At 41.2% G+C, this 21,165-nt stretch overlaps 1 protein-coding gene across 4 annotated transcripts; it reads left to right on the top strand.

The window, feature by feature from the left end:
* Positions 1-984: 984 nt before the first annotated feature.
* On the top strand, positions 985-21,036 carry LOC137866998 (transforming acidic coiled-coil-containing protein 1-like). 4 transcript variants are annotated; one of them, XM_068703366.1, is made up of 13 exons: positions 985-1,308; positions 9,604-9,695; positions 12,513-12,945; positions 14,808-14,862; positions 14,970-15,051; positions 15,957-16,003; positions 17,169-17,300; positions 17,424-17,500; positions 17,651-17,694; positions 18,073-18,233; positions 18,587-18,693; positions 18,814-18,934; positions 19,088-21,036. In XM_068703366.1, the coding sequence occupies exons 1-13, from the start codon at positions 1,244-1,246 to the stop codon at positions 19,154-19,156; spliced, it is 1,485 nt and encodes a 494-aa protein (XP_068559467.1). In that variant the 5' UTR covers positions 985-1,243; the 3' UTR covers positions 19,157-21,036. The 4 variants fall into 4 exon arrangements, with proteins under 4 accessions (XP_068559467.1, XP_068559466.1, XP_068559465.1 ...); XM_068703365.1 differs by having other exon boundaries at positions 987-1,308; positions 17,166-17,300; XM_068703364.1 differs by lacking the exon at positions 985-1,308 and adding an exon at positions 7,455-7,919.
* The last annotated feature ends 129 nt before the right edge of the window (positions 21,037-21,165 follow it).

The raw sequence follows: 21,165 nt of genomic DNA, 5'->3' as shown, positions 1-21,165 counted from the left end.
TAGTGAGTCTCATGTGATTCATCTCAGTGTGAAGAAGTTATGCACTAAAGCCTCTCAGTTATTCTCCTGCTCACCACTGGCTGACCCACCAGTGCTCTGAGGAATTTAAGTCATTTTTCATTTCATCCTGAGAGACTAACAGGATGGGACAGGCCTGAGTCAGTAGGTATGATTTCCGTCTTTAGTCATGAATAGGGTTAACTCTTACATTATTGGTTAAATAGCTCTTAACATGTTTATACATCCGTTTTTCTCAAAAAGCCTTTTTTCGTCACGCTGATTGCATTGTTTGACCTGATTTTAAGTGTGTGCAAGTTTTGTATCGGGGTTAGAAGTCAAAATGCAGTAATTGTCCTCGGAAATTAATGTATGCAAACAAGCTGAGCTCTGACAGTGTGTATGTGTGTGTGTGTGTGTGTGTGTGTGTGTGTGTGTGTGTGTATTGTCATGCTAAACCTCAATGGGGCTGCAGGGGTGGGTATTAGGTCACAGCAGGTAGTGGGAATGTGGCACAACAAGTGGGACTTTGTTTTAATGCCGCCAACTCTCCCTCCATCATCTTCCATCTCTCCCCTCTGGATCTCAGATCTGGTATTCAGCTGACTAACAAAGAAGAGACTCTTTCACGCTTGAACAATACTCTCACCCCTGCCAGATACCCCCCATGACACACTGACACACACACACACACACACACACACACACACACACACACACTCTTTCTACATCCACCCCCTATGGACTTCGGGCGCTTTAAACAATCCCTGTCACACACACATACCACCTCTGTCTTTCTCCTTATAAAAGCTATGCACTGCCTGCCTGGCAAGTGAATGTAATCTGCATCTGGTGTGTGTGTGTGTGTGTGTGTGTGTGTGTGTGTGTGTGTGTGTGTGTGTGTGTGTGTGTGCACGCTTGTAAGAGATAGAGGGAGAGAGAGAGATTTTGAAGGGTGAGGAGAAGCAGAGCAAGGAGGCGGGACTGCCAGCTATTCATGTGTGATGAGTATTACTCTTGAGTATTTAGACCGTATAGCATCAACAGAGAGAAGAGAATGACTGCGTAGAGGAAAAGGCTGGTTGGCTGGTTAAATAGTAACACGACAGTCATGACAAGCAGTGCTTTGTGCCACTCTGTCGTTGAGACGGACTGTCTGGAGGAGAGGCAGAGGTGAACCTTTGGAGGACAACAGGGACGTATACGGAGAATCTGTGTTCAACCTGAAACAGACTCGGCTGTTGCCATGGGGGGCTCCCTCAGCCAGCACAGGAAGGGCTCCGTCAGCTCCCCTCGGAAGAAGAGCAGCATGTAAGATGAGATGCTCCATTGTTTGTATGTCTGTGTGTGTGTGTGTGTGTGTGTGTGTGTGTGTGTGTGTGTGTAAGTTCTTGACAAGAAAAGGAAACCTGCACAGGCAGAGTGGGTGCACTTTATCAAGGAGAGTGGATCAGCTCAGCCCTTTGGTACCTGAGATTGTGTTGTTGTTGTTGTTGTTGTTGTTGTTGTTGTTGTTGTTGTTGTGTGTGAACTCAGTGCTTCTGTATCAGGGAGGGGAAGAGGAGTCTGAGAGAAGAGGTTGAAGGGCAGTGCTGAGACCTTGATGCTTCCAGGGTTTTTCCCACTGGACTGAAAGCAAATCAGCCCGTCGGACTGCGCTGCACACAGCCTCTCCCGTCGTGCTGTTTTGAATGCTGTTTTGGTTTTCAAACCTAAAGGAAGAGACGAGTGGTACAGCTGATGACATTAGCGGAGAGGCTAATGTAATGAGCATGAGCTGATCATCCTCCTGAAATTAAGGCAGTGTCCAAGCCAAGCACAAGGGTCATTGGTGTTTGACATTTTAGCAGCCGCGTTTGCAGTTAAAACTAGAAGAGATAATGCTGCTGCTGGCTATTAATTATTCAGCCGTGACTCAGATATTGAGGTGGCATTTTTATCATATGGGCGGTACAGTTTATTTCTGTTTGAGCAGGTAGCGCTGCTTCCTGTTCTGTGTGTCTGACATCCTTAATGTACTGTGTGATGTCAACATGAAGGGAGAGGTTGTTGCTGAGGCATTCGTCAGAGCTTCAAAGCACTTAACTGCCCTCTTCCTGTTTCTCCTCTCATCCTTTGTAACCGAGAGTGAGTCCTTTCACTTTGTCTTAGCTGATTCCAGGGATGCTTTTTTGATCTTTAACACTTCTCTCAGTCCCTTGTAGCAGAACACTTTCTCTCAACACAAGTAAGCTAAATGCGTAGGCATATTCAGTCTTCTCTGTTTTCACTCTGTGATTCAAGTCGTGTAGAACAGCGGTCGTTAATATGAGGAGCAGTGCACTGAGGCAGATGTTGTTTTGGAGATGGCGAGTGACAGTAAGGCAAGAACATGGACGCTCAGAGCGACAAAGCCATGTGAAAGCAATGCTCATTGTTATTTATTTTATTCTTTTATTTCTTTTTTAATCTCACCGATCACGTGAGCATACTGTAGTTTCAGTGTTTTTGTTAGAGTGTAGGTGGGGGTTGGGTTGCTCCCTGTGGGAAAACTGGGATCTCAGTTTCTTTCAGCTTCTGATCTAATTTTAGTCGGCTTAATCATTTGTTTTATCCTAACTGGAGCAGTCTTGGCTCTACAGTGGACTTCCTGTTCTTAAAAAAACCCTGAACATCCAGACAGTCCCTCATCTGGGAACAGTCTGCCCTGCATTTGGAGCTCCTTTCTCACTGCAGGGGTATGAATTCAGGCCAGTGTAGGCTGAAAAACTTTGCTAATTTTTTAGAGAAAAACTCATTGTGAATACATGAAGACGAGCACAACATGTGAAGATGAATTATGCATAAACTCATGCTGACTACCAGAATGAAAGTGAAACTACTAAATAATGTTGAAAACCCTCACTTATATAGCAATATTGTTATAGATACTACACTGTAAGGAACAATAATATAACTATATGGCATTTTAAAGGGAAGTTAAGTCTAGTAAATACCTGTAACAGGCGAATGGAAATGAATGGAAACATAAAGTAGAACAGTAGGGGGGTGTTCTCTCCGTGCTCTGTGCGTGCATGTGTCTAAAATGTACATGCACTATTGTCTGGGAATTGTGTGCTCTGGAGTCATTGTTGTAGTCAGAAACAATAGCTCAGTCGGTGTCTCCGTGACTCCTCTCGGGTGAACCCCACCTCTCTTTCAATCTCGTTCTCCTTTCTTTGTCCTCTTTTGTTTCATCCTGCCTCTATCAGTTAAGATATTCTAGTGCACTGTGGCACCGTGAGGGCTTCAGCTCCATTCAGTCGAACACTGTTCACCCCATGCTAGTTCTCCGCTCCGATTGCAGCTAATTGGGTGTTCTCTATTAAATATGCAGAGATATCAGGAATGTAAAAAGGGTTGTGCTTCTGAGGAGCATATCAAAGACCGTTTTGAGCATCTGTGTCTCTCTCACGCGGCTGTGTCCTAATGCTGCATTTTTTTAACTTCATTTACTTTACGTTTTTAATGTGAGGATTCTGGGTGAGAGTCCAATACTGACCACTAGATGGAGCCATATTACAGAACCAGCAAACGAATATGATATTATGCAGTGAGTCATTAGACAGACAGACAGACAGCAAGTTCATCCGTCTGTCCATCCCAGGAAGGATATATATATATTTTACATATGCACTAGTAGTGTTTATGTCTTACATGAAAAACGTACTGATAAAGACAATACATATAGTTGACATATTGTACACACATAGCATATGTGTATACTCACACCTCTTCTTGTATCTGCAAATACACTCACATTCACATCACATGGCCGTATGTTTATTCATGGCAGACTGTGTAGTCGCAACAGAGTTTGCGCCGGAACTTTAGAACAACTTCCTGTTATTCTAAATATCTTTTGTCCTGCTTTCTATTGAAACCAAACAGTAGTGGCTCAACCTCTATGTGCCTAGGGTCTGTTACTCAGCTGTATCCTCTGCTGCACAAGAATACATTAATTTGAAGAAGTTTGTTTGAGGTAATTGGAAGTTTCTTAATGAAATATTATTAAGTATTTTATTGGTAGACTGCTTTTCCTTCAGTGCAGATGTCTCAGCCATAAAATAATTACCCAAAAACACTGATCTTGTAGGTTGTCACTTTGTCAAGCTGTTGCATGGCAAATATAATTACATTGTTAAGGTCTAATTCATTGATTAAAGCTTTCAAAGAGGAAGATTAAAATGATATTATATTCCACACCACCAACAATCCCTGAAGAGTTTCAGTCAGAGAGGATCAAGGCTCTGATGTGTGTTGTGTGTTTTTACAAACTCTCTAACAAACGGTGTAACTGGGATAGTTAATGCTAACTTTACAGTAGTTTGATTTAAGATACATGATCAGGAGCACTTATATTTTGAATACTTACACTGACATGTTTACATTGCAGGTTTGCTCTTTGACATGTGTGCAATGTTCAAAGTAAAGTTGAAATACTTAAAAACAGTGCTGTCTACATTTCTTTGAATGTGACTTGTAATTGAAACAGGGTTAGTGTTTGACAGACAACATGCTGAGATCTCTGTTACTCTTAGCAGTTCTGAGTATAAAAACAATGTAAAAGAGAGAAGGAGATTGTGATGATGTTAAAAATCTAAATGGCTCATCCTCATCCAACCATTGAGGTTACTTCATTGTATACAAGTTTCTTCTGATGGAGGATATCTAGAAATAAAGGGTCTCCATTAGTATGTCTAAAAATAATCACAGCAAATTCAATGTAAATCCACTTATTCGTTTTTAAGATATTATGAATTGTTGGTCTGGGTAAATGTTGACGTGGTGATGTTACACAAAATGTCCGATTGGTGACCTTCTGTCATCATACAGGGGGTTGAGAGGAAAGAGATAAACAGTCTGTGATAGTTGAGAAGCTTCTCTAATTCCCTCTCTGTGCACACACACACACACACACACACACACACACACACACACACACACACATAGTTATCTCATCCAGTGTATCACATCACCTCTGTTGTGGCTCACAGACATGTTTATCCTTGCTGATTTATTCTTAGCTCATAACCACACATGCTGCTATCAGTCAAAATGTAATTGATGATTAAGGATGTGCATTCTTGCTGGATTAACTGACGGCAAACAAACGTAACAGCTGGTGTTTGCCGTGTGGTGTAAAATGTCCACTCCTGTGTGCTAAGATGGCAGCTCTCTAGTTCGCATATAGGGTGTACTGTACGTGTGGGTTTGCCTCTGTTTCGCTGTGTGCTATTTGTGGTTTCAAGGTATTACATAAGAGCTGACTCTTTTCCCTCTCTCTGTGCTCCTTCTTCTCTGTCTGTGGTTCGTGTCTCTGCCGGAGATAGAGTCAGGAATATTCCCACTCTGTCCAATATGGCCAAAATCTTCTATCTATAGATCATTTAATAATTTCTCAATAACGAAATACATCAAGATAGAGCATGTTTTCTGGTAATTCAATGAATAAATGGTCTATATGAAATGACTAAATGGTACAGCCTATTTTTGGATTCTCCTCTGTGAATTAAATACATGGGAAATGAAAGGTACTTAGTATTTTATTTTATTATTTTATTTTAATACTATTATGGTTGCAAAATAACAGTTTCAAATTAAACCATAGAAAAGAATGAACAATATTTTCAGCTACACTGACTATGTTTACATGCATGCACACACATACAGAGGAATCAGATTAAGAGATAGTTTGATTTAACTAGTGTGTTCCCATGAGCAGAACAGGTTAGTATGTGCTTGTTTTTTATCAATTTACAGGACATAATTATGTATTACGATATCTCAGTGTACGATTTCATCACAATACAAAGAAAGACAATGTTGAACTATCGCCCAGCCTTCAGCCCAGAGGCATGTTTACAACTTCAAGGTGTAGCAGAGTGAACACAGGATGTCTCTTACTGCTGGAGGGGGTTTGTTAGCTTTCAGGCAGATCATGTCCACTGCAAGACGGACAGGTTTGTCTTCTCAGCTGTACAGATGGACAGATAAGGAAACTAGAAGACAATGTCAGGAATGTTTATGAAAAACAATAGAGCATTTCACATTTCAGTCCTGCCCAAAAACTCACTTGTTATCTATCACTCCTCATTTTTAATGAATGTTTTTATTTCCATCTGCCATGCCTCTAATTTGCTCCATTTTTTCAGTCCAGCTTCCACAGATTGAACAGAGCGTCTTTCTCCGTGTTCACCCGTGTGTGACATTATTTCTGAGTGTGCTTGTGCTCGTCTATCCGCCTGTGTGTCTCTGTGGACCAGCTCAGTGTCAACAGTGGTAGAGCTCCTGTCTTTCTTTACATGTGTTCCGCGTGTGAACAGTAAATAGCAGGAAAAGGATCCTGAAAGTGCAAATAACGAGAAACATCTCTGCTGCTTCCCTTTTCTTTCCCCGCTCACCTTTTCACAGGGGCTGAACCGTCCTCCCTTATTAGATTAGTCATGGTTCGTGTTTTTTCAAAGAGCTCGTCTCATCTGGCCTAGATGTGTGTGTGAGAGAAATGTATAAATGTGAAAGCCTGTACTTAGAGTTATATAAGCCACCCATGAACCGCCTCAGAGGCGAGTGTGTGTGGGTGAAAGTGTGTGGAGCAGCAATGAGAGCTCTTAATCCAAATGACTTTTCTGTCAGTCAGATGGGTAGCGGCAGCGTTACTGTTGAATCTAGGTTTGCTGTATTGATTTGTGTGCTGTCTGGCCTGGATGTTGTCAGTGAACAACAGATCTTCTGTGGGTTTGGTCACACATCATGGAATAAACGGCTACATTTCTAGTTCAGATTTTCTCTATTTGTTTTAGATTATAGTGCTGATACAAAGTACATTCTTAGTCCTTGTAAAACAATATATTAAACTCTGTCCCTGTATGTATCCAGGGAGGTAAACTACAAGTAAACAAACCATTAACAACACAAGTTACCTTTTTAAACTCATTGTGGGCAGGCCGAACACATCAGGAAGTCACATTTAGATAGTTAGGCCTTTACTGCATTTTACTATTATAGTTTAGGGAATTAGGGAGGGTGTAATCTCAGTGAGATGGGCTTTATTGTAAGATAGAATATCGTAATGCTATGAGTTCTGGATGAGCTTTATATCCAGTCCAAGCTCATCTCCTCCTACATCTTTGAAATGATACTGTTAGCCTCATCATTTCCTCCCCTGTTCTATTTTCATCTCCTCTTTCTTAAGGACACAAATGTCCCAGAGTAACCAGACGCTTCTTTGCCTCTTAAAACAGGAAGCATTGCCTTTCTCCTCTCCCCTCCTCTCTCCCCTCACGATCGGCAAACCCTTAAAGGATCAGGGAGAGGGGGAGGCAAACTCCTGAGAGCAAGTGAGCGAGTTAGCAAACACACAGGAGCAGGGTGAGCCGACGTCTGTTAACCAGCTGATCGGCCACCCAGACAGAGAGGGAGAGGGAGAGGGTGAGGGGAGGGAGGAGTGACTACTGATGCTCCAGTAATCTCTACTGTGTGAGTCAGTGCTGTGGAGAGCAAAGCAGCAACAGAAACAGCAGCAGCGTGAGACACGTTTCCCCCTCATGAGCGTCAACAGCGCAGAAGGGCAGGATGGAAAAGCGGAGCGGTTAAGCAAGACAAGGAAGTGAGCAAGAGAAAGCAAGACGGACAGAGACTGACGTTAGAGAGGAAAGAAGACAGGTCCTTTCTACTTAAAAAAGGAGCTGTGGAAGATCATTGAATGACAGCAGCGACAATCGAAACGAGGAAGAGGAAGTTTTGCTATTAAATTTTGGAGGTGGCAGCAGGTTAAAGACTCGACGTGCTGCAGGGATGTCCTGGTTGTCTCCGGTCCAGTGGGCCAAATGGACATGGACAGCAGTGACTGGGGGTGCTGGGGACGAGGGGCAGCCCAGATCCAGGGATGACGGAGAGGACAAGTAAGAGGGCTAGGCCACAGCGTTTGTGTATGTGTGTGAGAGAGAGAGAGACAGAGAGAGAGAGAGAGAGAGAGAGAGAGAGAGAGAGAGAGAGAGAGAGAGAGAGAGAGACAGCTGGTTTATTGGGTCAGTATACGAAATAGAAACAGAGAATATCTGTATAGGAATGGGTGATTCTCTGTATTTGCTTTGATAAACAGCACTAGATTGATTGTGTTCTTGTGCGATGACTGCAGATTCCCCTGAGTCACACTGACAGGTGGTGGATATATACACACAAAGAGAGCAACACACACACACACACACACACACACACACACACACACACACACAAACAGACTGATGTGGTTGTATTATGCTGTGGATCCCAGTGTCTTGGTCATGCTGGCATTGACTAAAAGCAGATTCTTAGTCAAAATACAGTTACTCCATTTTTTGTTTGTCAGTCTCTGCTTTGTGTGTACCATTCTGTTTCTTTATGAGGCACCAAACCTGAGGATATGACTGTGTCCAACGCTTGTTTTTATGTGTTTGTGTGTGTGTGTGTGTGTGTGTGTGTGTGTGTGTGTGTGTGTGTGTGTGTCTGTGTGTGTTTATGTGTGAAGGCTGTTTGGCAGTTGGGGAACAGTTGCTGAATGTTGGGGGATGGGGAAAAAAGCCACAGTTTCCAAAGCTTTTGATTTCTTTTCCTGTCCATCGCTAGTTTCTAAGTAACCATCCAGCGACGTGATTCAGTGTGTGTGTGTGTGTGTGTGTGTGTGTGTGTGTGTGTGTGCAGGGTGGGGGGTAGGTATGTATATTAGGATTAGCTCTGGCTCCAGCGTGTGTGAATGTGTTTGTGTGAACTGGTATCAGAGATGGAGTGTGGTTGTGTTTTGGCACTGAGAGCTTTGTTGCTTCTCGTGCTGTTTTTCATTAGAGTGCAGACGTTTTGATGTGTGTTGAAGCGGCTGGGAACGGGTACACATACACACACACACACACACACACACACACAACCACATAAACTCTCACTCCCTGTCTCTCCCTTCCTTTTTGTCTCTCCACAGTTTGGGCATAAATTTAGGCTGGGTGTCTAAGCAGCTGACACAGCAGACCAAAAACTGTGTGTGTGTGTGTGTGTGTGTGTGTGTGTGTGTGTGTGTGTGTGTGTGTGTGTGTGAATGAGTCGTGTGGGACACAGTGCGTCCTTATTGAGAGGCAAAGGATGCAGGTGGCCTTGTAGGACTTCACTTCCTCTCCTCTACCTTCCTCAGACTTCCTTTAAAATCTAAGCAGCTTGTTTATGTTTAGCTGCTTTGAACTCTCACTGTCACTTTAAGAAAACAGACGATTGATATTTTAATATATGCTTATTTGTGAGAAAGAATTGCAACACACAATCCAGACTTTCACTGTTATATGTCCTTTAGTAGCTGTTTGTAGCATTTATATGTCGTTATTTAGACTGATCAACATTTTCAATGCCTCATTGTTCTCAAAGACAGTAGACTATTGTTTTATGTGTAGCTTTAAACCAGACATGACTTGTTTTATCACATGCCCTCAGTCACTTCATGAGAAGACTTTTGTTTTATGGATCATATTTGTCAGTTACAGCACATTTTCTATTTCAAACTGGAGATTTTTATATTTTTCTTTCCTTATGAATGGTGTTTTAAGGTCTTCTTCTCTCTCTCCTCAGTTCAGACTCGGAGGGAACCTTTGAGACTCCCGAGGCAGAGTCTCCAGGTGTTGTGAAGCTACTCAGCCAACTGGACAACTCCAACCACACAGGTGAGATGGCTCTGTGACCCGGGGCTCTTATACTGGTCAAGCTCTGTCACACCTAAATGATTGCATTGGATATATATTCTCAGGCTAGGCTTGGTATCAAGCCCCAATACCTTTTGGTACCAACTGAAATGTGTGTGTAGCACAGACGATCTACAACTACCGAGTACTGAAAATGGATGTTGTTTGTTTATTCTCTGATCAAATAATTAACATTTTTTGCCAAGTCTATAATGTGTTTTATTTAGGCAAAGTACTCGTATCGCTGCTCGTGTTTAGACTTAAAAGAGTAGCCTAACATTAGGCTGAAAAGAGCAGTGTCACTGCCCAGCTGTAATCACAGCCAACAATGATGTCACAATGTCCAACAGTCCAATCCAACAGATAGCTTTAAGCAGATAGCTTTAAGCAGATAGCTTTATGGCACAAAGGTGTGTTCAAGGGCTGGTTCATGCAAATTACAATCTATTTTCTACCTTTAGTCGTACCTGATCATGGAGATAGTTGTAGTTGTCCAGTATTTGAGATATTTGGCTTTAAGATTCAGGTTATTGTTTGTTTTTTGGGGGGATCTGACGCAGTGTGTGTGAGAACATTAAATGTAAATTAAATTAAATGTAAACATCCTGTTAGACACACACTACGATGAATCTGGCCTGTTGGAAGTTGCCAGAGAAGCTCACTGCCCCCTCTCCCTCCTCCTCCCCCCTCTCCCCAATCTCCCCCCTCCCTCTGCCCTGCTTTCACCCACACGAGGAGAACCACACGTTACCATGGTAATAGATCATGTGGGGTGCATCTTCTCTGCTCAAAGCAATGCTTTTGTTTCACTGATGTTTGCGAACGCTGCTCCTCCTTTTTCCCTAAAGTGACTGATTTTGACAGCTACTGTACGTGTATCAGGATCAAGTTGGTCTGCATGTTTTGGATGACTCAGCTGGAATCAGACACGTTTTAACAACAGCATATGGGACACTGTGCCAGATGAGCTAATAACAGAGAGATTAATGTGATTATTAATGAGTCTGGTTTGCAGACAATAACAGTCTCCTTTCAATGCTAAACCAGTCACATGCTCTGTACAAAATATGTGTTAGTTTCATAAATAAAAGAGTGACTGTGTGGAGTAATCAATATTCTGTTTGAGTATAATTAGACCGTAATGTTTCAGGGGGAAACCCTCACTGTTAATAATAACAACCACAGGCTACAATCAAACTGTGCTGTTGAACCAGGGCATAGCTGAACCCTTAGACAGCTTTATCTGTTTCTCTCTCTCTTACTTCTCCGTCTGGTTTTCCTCTTTTTCGTAGAGTTGTATAATAAAGCCTGATGTTGTCTTTGTTGCTAGGCCACGTGGTGGTGTATACTCTGCATGACTGGGTGTGGTTCCTCTACATCTGTTCCCTTTCTCCAATGGGTGTGTGTCTGAAAGTACCCAGATTTTGAGCAGAAGCTTACATAAACTTGCAATAATCCAATGTTTGATGTACATTACATTACATTACAGTCATTTAGCAGACGCTTTTATCCAAAGCGTCATACAATAAGTGTATTGAACATAGGTATTCAAGAGAACTACTAGTCACCAGAAGTCATAAGTGCATCTCCTTGCTTACACAAGCATCTAAGAGCATGAAGCAGAGCAAAAGTAGAGTGCAGAAATAAGAAAACAGCCGTGACCGGGTCGATCGGCCGCCAGGACCTCTGAGCGACGGGGCGACCAATCGCCCCGAGGCAGCAGAGCGAAGTGGTCGGGCGGGGGTGTAGGACTTGACCATGGCCTGGAGATAGGAAGGAGCTGTTCCTTTCACTGCCCTGTAGGCTAGCACCAGAGTCTTAAACTGGATGTGAGCTCTTACAGGGAGCCAGTGTAGAGAACGGAGGGGAAGTTGTGTGGGAGAACTTGGGGCGATTGAACACACTGTAATAAAACACTAGTCATGACAAAGGTGTGAGAAGCTGTTACTTGCCCGAAAGTGAAACCACAATGACTTCATTCATGTTTTGAGCAAGTTGAGAATAATTACAGAGGAATATAGGAGAGTCATTCTAGTTGTATTATTCTGTGTGAGCTTTACAGTGTGAGTGGGTGTATTTCTCAGTAACAGTGAGTCCCGTGTTTCAGCAGCAGAATGACTCAACAGAGACCAGCCTGCTGCTGTGGTCGTTAGCTTGCTGTGAACGGGATGTGTGAGGACACAGGATGTGAGGTGCTCTGAGAGGAAGCCAGCAGCCATTTTAAGTGTTCTAACAAGAGAAGGAGAAAGCCATCAATTCAAGTTTAAATCCCTGAATGACAGATACAATCATTAAGTAGCATTTTCATTTGTTCTGGATGTTTCAAACTGAAAAACATTGCAAAACTCAGTCCCATTGTGTTGCAAAACAACCCTGGATTGTTTATAAATTGTCCAAAATTACCCTGTTAAGTTATTGACTGTGTGACACCGATGTTGGTTTCTATACACACATATTTACAATTCGATTCAAGATTCTTGTAATTACTTTCATAGCTCTTCAGTGTGAGGCACCAGCCTAGATCTACTGCAGTCCTATGTCACCAGCAAGTCTCTGATCAGGCTTTGTTGGTTATTCTTTGCTTCAGACTGTTTTTATCTCCCACAACATGAGATATGTGGACACTGTGGGCAGCTTTAAAACCTTCCTTTGTGTCATTTTTTTAATGTATTTTTCATGTTGTCACTCTTTTTATTCTTCTTAAGTCTCTATTATGTGTCTGTTTTTTTATTTGTGTCCTGCCCTTGAAAGGTTCTATATAAACTTAGTTACATTCTTACTTCTCTTCTGTTTTCACAGTTCTTCCTGATGTCACAAACCTCTTTCTGGACAAGAACTCCAACCAGGATGTCAGCCCAGTTTCATCCCAAGAGGTTGATTCCCTGAACAACCTCACCGGCTCCTCACCAAATGGCCGCAGCTTTGGTTTGGACCAGAACCTCAACCTGACCCTTAGCAGCAATCCCAGTCCTGGAGGGGGCCTCTCGCCCTCCAGCCCTCTGCCCCAGCCTCAAGCCCTCCGGCCCCCGTCGTTGTCCTTCCTTTCCCCGCTGAACAAACCAGATCCTTCCGAGGTGGACGACCAGGCTCCGGTGACGTCTGACTCCAGCCCGGACTCAAACTTGATCTCCAGTCATGACATTTGTGTGGATCCCGACTTGCTTAATGGCAACATGAACTCCAACACCCAAAACACAAAACTGACCTGTGAGACCAACGGCACAATTATCACGTGAGTAAAACACAAAAGTACACAAAGGCCTCTTCAGCAATCAGTCAGTGGCTTAAACTGAACTAATATGACTCACAGATTTTCAAGCTGAACAAACAGCGCTCTCTCTTTTATGACCGTAGGGGACATTAATGAATGCTCACTATTGTGCACAAGGAACCTGAAGGAATCAAAGTGTTCCCGTTACGACCAACTGTGTCTGCCTGTTGTGTATCTTCAGATGTTGTTTGTCTCCTGCACGTCCATTCATTCCTCACCAGCGTTATTATAGTTTTAAATGTTTTACTTTTAGTTATCATTTTATTTTAGAATTTCACTTAATTTTTTTGTTCAGTTTTCAGGATGATTTGTTTTTGATTTGCTTGCATTATTCCACAGAGGCAGATTGAAGGCAGTTCTTCAGTATTCATAGCTGGATGAAGTATTTTTAACAACTATTCTTTGCTTGTGGACAGAAACTGTTCTTTTCATGGTAAAGAGTCAAACAATGCCCTCTTGTGGTGTTTTCCCGTTCACTTTCCTTTTGAAAGAAGAATCATGACCCAAAAAAACAACACAATTGTAATTATTGACTGTTTGTGATAAATACAGCAATGAACTACTTACCTCACATCCTGTTGTAGGAACCATTGCTTGGTTGGTCATTTTCAGTTCTGTGCTCACATTTATTAGAAGTTGATTCAAATCAATCTGCACTAAGATTATTTTTATTGATTATTTTTATTTTCAAAGTAAATGATACTAAATACAGAAACAGGCTCTTGAATTACATATGTAATGGGTTGCATCTTATAGGCCAATATACTGTGTACAGTATAGTACATTTCCATTATATTACATATTGTCCATATCGCAGCCTTTAGATAAATGTAAATTTATCTCTGCAGTTTGTTTTAATTTTAATTGTAGCCCATTTGTCTTTTGTTGGAGGGTTTGCCTGCTGTCATTTCCGTGTGATGGCTATCTTGCTTTGCAGCCAAACATATGACAAGTCTGTTCACAATTGTTTTTAAATATTAATTCAACAAAAGAACAATCAACTTTTGTTCCAAATACTTTCATTATCTCTTTACAAATATCTTGCCAATATCAAAGGACAAGCAGGAAATACTTTTTTAATTTTTAGTTTAAAACTCTTATCATAGTAGTTAAGAGTTTTAGACTATTTAGATTTTTTGTTTTTGTTTTCAAGAAGATTTTAATTTCCAGTTTAACCAAAACTGTCTGTGACCTGTCTACTTTTAGTCTTTTTTTTATTTACTTAACTATAATAACCCTGCACTCACCTTGTGTTTAACCCCTGTCCCGTCCTCTCCTGTCTTTCCTTCCAACCTGTCATTCTGTTTCCCTTCTCTCTGTGTGGCATCAGGACTGCTGAGCAAGTCCATTTCCTCTGTGTTCTGTTGTAAGTACTGTATAACTGTGTGTGCAGATGTGTGTGTGTTTGTAACCTCAGTCCTTGTTCTTGAAACAAGTCCAGGTCCAGGCTCATCTGACCTAAATTTTCCTTCAATCCCAAACTGAAGGTAAAAAGTAGGAGTAGCTTTAGAAAGTAGAGGAGAGAGAGTGTTAGTGGAAACCCTATAATTCCCTCTGGCGCTCTGAACAACTACTGTTGCTCTCATTTCAATTTGGCAACAATATCTTTCATTAATCTGCTTTTTGTTCTGCTTAATTCAGCACTTTAGGCAGAGCATGCAAACTCAGCGCACACACAGAGCAGAGCAACGAGGTCTGGCTGTAAGGCTTTCTGTCTCTCCTGCTTCCTCTTCTCATCATCACACCTGCCCGCATGTGCACACATGCAGATTTATGATCAAGTTAGTGTTGACGCTGATGTAGTTATTGACTTTCATTCACAGGAACTCCTGTAAAGTGAAGCAGACCGAGCCGATGCAAAAGGTCTTCAGCGGACAGGTGAGAAGTGATAATGTGCCTGCTGCTCATCTGACTCATGTAGTAGTATTAGCTCTAGAAAAGCTTCATACAGTCAGCGTGGCTGATTATATCTGCGTCTGTTAAAGGAGGACCATCATGGAGACCACGCCACAGACGAGGAGAAGTTGGCGAGCAGTACCAGTGTCAAACCAGACAAGGACCAAAGCGGTGAGTAACAGGATCAATGAAGATTGATTTTAATGTCGTGCCACCCGGTTACAGTGCTACACTGAAACAGTAGTGAAGAGCTCAGTTAACAGTTAGACTCTACAGAGATCAGATAACTGGATGTTAAAGTTTAGACAGCATTCTTTAGCTTCGCTCTTTCAATATCGGACCGTGAGAAGGTCATCTTTGCCCAACTGTTACGGACACACAACATTAATGTTTAACGAGCACAGTCCAGTTGTTCAGAGCAACAGTACGGTTTGTCTGCTCTGTTGTTTTGGTGTGATGAAACACAGTCAGATTGTATGATCACACAGGTGCCTTCAGGCTGCTTGTGACTCAGCTTTAGTTTCTGACCGGTCGGATCTGAGCGGGCCGCACTGTTACAGAAGTTGCGTAACTGCATCACGGGCAGTAGCTTGAGGTTTCGTTGTTTCTAAACGGGGCATGACGTTTGTTATTTTTACTGTGAGCATTAGTATTTTTCCAGCTTTGTCCAAAGACAGGCAATTCTCAAAGATGTACTGAGCTGATATTTGCGTGAGTGCCTTGACACTTCTGTTGATGTCTTAACTAGTCATTTAGGCTCATTGTTTATTTTCACGTATGTGATTTAAGTGAGTTTATTTTAACACAAGACTTAAGTAAAACAAATAACTACACATTAAAAAGATGATATTGCGTTTTGTCATGGGAATACTTTTTGCAGATCATACATCATTAACCAGCAGTGTATATGAGCACATGGTTATAGAGTGATATTTATAGTGAGAAATACAATTGGAGAAATGTTGTAATACTTTTCATTTACTGCCACATGATGATGAACCATATTACATTATAGGTCACAGCATCTCTGAACCTTAATTCGTATTAACATGAGTATCACTTTCTTCCGTTTCAAGATTGCCATGTGACATCAAAACCTGAGGACTCAGACTGCTGCTCAGTGGTAAATAAATACTACAATAAATCATTCATGTCCTTTCCCCTATATGTGCTGCGTCAGACCCACATATAGCCTATTTGTTTGTCATAGTGGTACACTGTTAATGTCTGTAACATTTGTCATCTAAGCAACAAAAGCAACTACAACGTGAACCCACCAGTGACCACTAGATGGAGATGAAGCACTCTTTTCTTAGTTAAACTAGAGACAGTGCTTTGGTTAAACTAAACCGTTCCAGCAGCTGCAGAGAAACAGCTTTGACAAGTCTTGATGTGTCCCAGCATTACATTTCACTTGACACTGTAAGGGTCCCATTGGGACATTGTGTTCAGCTCTTTGTACTTTTTCTAATTTGAATTTGGTGATATTTACACAGTAAGTGAAACACTGTGCAGGTAGAGTGTGTTGTGACAATAGAAATAGTGCAGTTTTGTGTTCTTCTTCTTCTTATTATTGTTATTATTATTATCTAAAGCTGTAGTATGATCACCAGTCTGATATGATGGCCGCACTGTGCTGCACGACAGCAGGAGGTACTTAGTGTCTGCCACCATGTTCATGTACTCAGGTGACAGATGGATTTAGATTATCATTCAGGACATTAGAATATGACTGTCATAATCCAGGGAAGGACATAATGAGAGAGGAGAGAGACGGGGAGAAGAAGAAGAAAGGATTGAGATTTGTAAGAACACTGATTGAAAGGCAAGAGGGCTACAGGGTGAAAAATGAGAACGTGAGAAGTTTGAGAGAATTTAAAAAAAATGATGAGTCATAATTTGCAGTTTACTACAGAAATAAATGTTCCTTTTTGTTTGTTTCTCTCAAAAAATGATCTATTCTAACTAGTTGATGATACAAACTATAGCTAATAACATGACATTTGCATTGGCTTTTCTTAGCCTCTACAATATAATGGGTTTATTTATTTTATACTTATAAAAGGAAATATTTGAAGACAATAAATATCACCAAACTAATGATGACAAAAACGGGATGAAAAGGGGAATTTGTTTTTGTATAAAAGGCATAGTGTTATGGTAGTATTATTGAATTCTACATGTGCTTTTGTCATGAATACTCTGTATATTCTTAAAGTTTAGGTGGACTTGCCCGCCATTAAACTATCGGATGTTCAATAACACTGATTTTCTTCTGCCTTCAGCAGTTTGAAGACCCATGCAAACTGAAGAACAAGCCAGAGGGAAGTGAAATGCAGAAAACAGGAAGTCAGGTCCTGGATTCCATCTGCATCAGTGAGGCAGAAAAACAGGCCGTTCTCACCCTCATTAGGGAGGAGGTACACTCTTTAATCGCACTCATCCAACATGACATATGACATCAGTTTGTTTTCGCCTAAATGTATCGCACAAGTGTTTTCTTTAAATGCACAGTTCTGCTCACAGGAGGCGTCTCTTTTCAGATCATCACTAAAGAGGCAGTAGCCAACGACTGGAAGAAAAAGTACGAGGACAGCAGACAAGAAGTCAGTGAGATGAGGTGAGACAACCTGTTGCTTCGTGCATTTTACTCAGCAGTCACTGATTGATTTTGAGGATGGTCACGTGAGGTTTTGATAGATCAAAACATTCTGTCTACAGCCTGTCATAAGGTTAAGTAAGGCTTATCATGTGTTTCATCTTATTACAGGAAGATTGTTGCAGAATATGAGAAGACAATCGCTCAGATGATCGGTAAGTAGAAATGTTAGAAAATACAATCTATTTAAAATTGTGTGGTCAGGGCTGCAGAGCAGACTTCTATTTTTCATATTATATTGTTTATTTCACTGGTTGCTCAAATGAGTTTAGTGCCACAGTGTGATTTGTGTCATCTTGTACTCTGAGTGTCCTGTTTTACTGATACATGTGCAGTAACTTTAATCCACATTCTCTTTTATTGGGAGAGACAAAGCAACAATTTAAAAACTATATGTTTCACTCAAGTCATTTCCCTTTGTTTGTGAATGTGTCCCCGTTTAAATGCAATGTTTCATGCTGTTACCAGACATAATACCATAAATATTTATTTTTTGCGCTCCGCAAAAATGTCTTCTACTTCGCTCTTCTCAGAGGACGAGCAGCGCAACAACCAGAGTTCCCAGAAGGCTTTGCACACTCTGACGACAGAGAAGGAAGCCGCTCTGGCAGACCTGAACTCCGTGGAACGCTCTCTCTCTGACGTGTTTCGGCGTTATGAAACTATGAAGAGCACCCTGGAGGGCTTTAAGAAAGTAAGCGGACAAGTTCATGTCCAGATAACTGCTCAAGGAAAGTGTCGGTTTCAAGTGCTGAGGCGATCAGCCGATAGCACAAATTGGAGGGCTCTAAGAGGATTACGGTCAGAATAAGGTTGGAAGGTTTCCCTATTATTAGGGCAGTGGTCGCCCAGTGGTCGGGCTTACATTGAAGGTCACTAGATAAACCTGGCCCTCAACTCAATAAATACATTCTCTTACTCAACAGCTGCCGCGGAATTAAACCCTTCGATTGAAGAAGTTAACCCCAAAATCTTGACCCCCAGTTGACTCGCAGCTGGATTAGAGCAGCAATAAAGCTCTGCTTGTTGTTTCTTTTCCTCGTACAGAATGAGGAGGTGCTGAAGAAGTGTGCTCAGGAGTATCTGGCCAGAGTTAAGCAGGAGGAGCAGAGATACCAGACACTTAAACTCCATGCTGAGGAGAAACTAGACAAGTATGTAGAGATTGAAATTAAGTCTAATTTTCCTGTCAAGTCGGTTGTAAGAAATCAAAAGATTTACAGGTTTGAGATAATGTTAATTTCACATAATTTCTCATTCCACGCATCTCTCAGGGCCAATGAGGATATTGCTCAGGTGCGCGCAAAGGCGAGCTCAGAGAACATGGCGATGGCCGCCAGTTTGAGGAAGGAACAGATGAAGAATGAGTCTCTGGAACAAGCTCTGCAGCAGAAGGTGATAGTCATCCTCATCTTTCTGCATGCTAATTCTACATCAAACTTTTAGTTCTAAAAAAAAACCCAACACAACATATTTACCGTATTTGTACACTGTAGCATATAGAGATGTATTAAATGTACATATGCATCCTTTGTTGTGTTGTCATAGAATCAAGAGATGGAGGAACTCACTAAGATCTGTGATGAGCTGATTGCCAAAATGGGAAGAATAGACTGAGAGACACTCCCTGTAATCAGCCACTAGCGTCCCGCCGGTCCTGCCTAACAGCGACGCCCTGTGCATGCCCCCAGCCATCTGCCAGCCCTGCATCACAGAGACTGCTTCTATACAGATGTCTAAAGTAACTTCATGTATACTAAAATTGCACTACTTGTGACCTGAATCAAAAAGGTTCTCTACATGCTAATCATTGTTGTAGTTGGGACTCTGTTATGTGTATGTGGTCACGTTGTTTTGTTTGCATTTTTGCCCATTATGAGGCCATCTGGACCACTTGTGCTTTCGCCCATCACGCCAGTGAGCAACACACTTCTTGTGACTCAATTTAAATTCCCAGCAGCTTAACGGCTAAATTTCCAGCAACTCCTGGGATGATATCATGCAGGCGGGGGTTGTTTAAGAGTTACATTTAGGCATACAGTATATTTCACTTTGGCAAGGATTGTTTTATAATAATGCAACAATCCATGAAATGTATTTTTTTATAAAGTGAACAAGGATTTTACTCTGAAAGTGCAAAGCTCAGGGGTATTGTGTGGGGCAGAATGAGGTCAGGGTCAAAGTCAGGCTGCACAAGAACTGTAGGAAAGGATTAAGGATTATTTGAGGAAATACGGTAGAGCTCAGAGGCCTTGGTTTGTTCAGAAGAGACATTGAAACCAGACTGAGTTTGGACCACATGTCAGTAAAACTAACGCTGCAAATAATTCAAAGCATTTGCTTTACCTGGATTCTGGACAATTCAAGTAGCTGCGGAAAGTTTATCAGTCACAAGTATGATAACTGGACAATCATAGACTTTACTGTAATTATATAACTTAGTGGCATTGTCTTGTCTGAAGTCAGTAAATACAAAACGTTATGCTGAAGAGAAAAGAGAACAACTGGACAACATTAAAGCATAGTGACTCTATATTTTGGTTAAATATATTTTAATCTATTATAAGGAAAGCAAGCACTGCAATATGTCTACAGTTATTTTCTTCTTAAATCCTCACTGTGTCACAGAGTGTCCACTGATCACATTTACCTCCAACCAAGAAGAAAACTAAGTGTTAAACAGCTTTGTAAGAGGTTTTTGTCTGTTGCTCCTGTGTGATGAAAATGTGACCTCTCATGGCTGTATTTACAGCACTGCACCAGTTATTCAGCAGATACATCTGTTTCTTTGCATGGTTATTTTCATAGCTTTGTATTTCTCAGAATGCAGATTGTTTTCTTAACACACCAGTCAAACTAGTTGTGTAGTTATGACTTAGGAGGCTGTGATTTGGTAACTGCGTATCAGGGAAAATATTAGAAAACTTTGTTCAAATAAAAAAAAAAACGCTTAAATACTTGCCTTTTTCCACAGAATTTTTTTTATTTCCATTTAACAAAAGAAGCCAAAAGTGTCCACACTATAAATGTTTATTGAAGGCTGAACACAAACTACCATTTACTACTATAAGTATAAAATATGCAAATCTATAACTTAAATCAGGCAATATTTGGTAAAAGAAACTGAAACAAGACTACGAATCTAAAAAGATTGTTGTTCAAATGTTTTTCAACACTCAGTTCTATGGAGTTGGCCACTGTTGAAAAGTCTGATACCCAGACTCGTTACCATCTCGTAGATCCAATAATGACACAAACCCACTGATGTGCCACAGGTTATATTTGTGCCATTCCAATTTCACGTTACATCTCGTTACTCAGCTGGTTTGTCGGTGCTTTACAAAATATTGTTTTGTCACTTTAGCCTCTTTCTTTAATTATTGTTTGTACATTAGAAATGAGGATCTCACATTTGTGTTGACACTTTGAGGACTAACAGTGTGTGTATGTGTGTACATTTGCTTGAATAAACATAAATATAATTTGTTCTACTACAAGTTGTTAATGTTTTATTTTACTTGTGTTTAAGCAGTTTTCATTATTACCTTTACCACAGACTCAAAGCAGAAAAGTATAAATTCTCACAGTATGTGTGTCATGGCCTCAGCTTTAGCTTCAGCACTGGT

Source organism: Cebidichthys violaceus, unplaced genomic scaffold (genome assembly GCF_023349555.1).
Source record: "Cebidichthys violaceus isolate CVI_PGR_0920_01 unplaced genomic scaffold, fCebVio1.0.p SCAF_9, whole genome shotgun sequence".
Taxonomy (NCBI): Eukaryota; Metazoa; Chordata; class Actinopteri; order Perciformes; family Stichaeidae; genus Cebidichthys; species Cebidichthys violaceus.
This window is presented reverse-complemented; position numbering and strand designations above follow the sequence as displayed.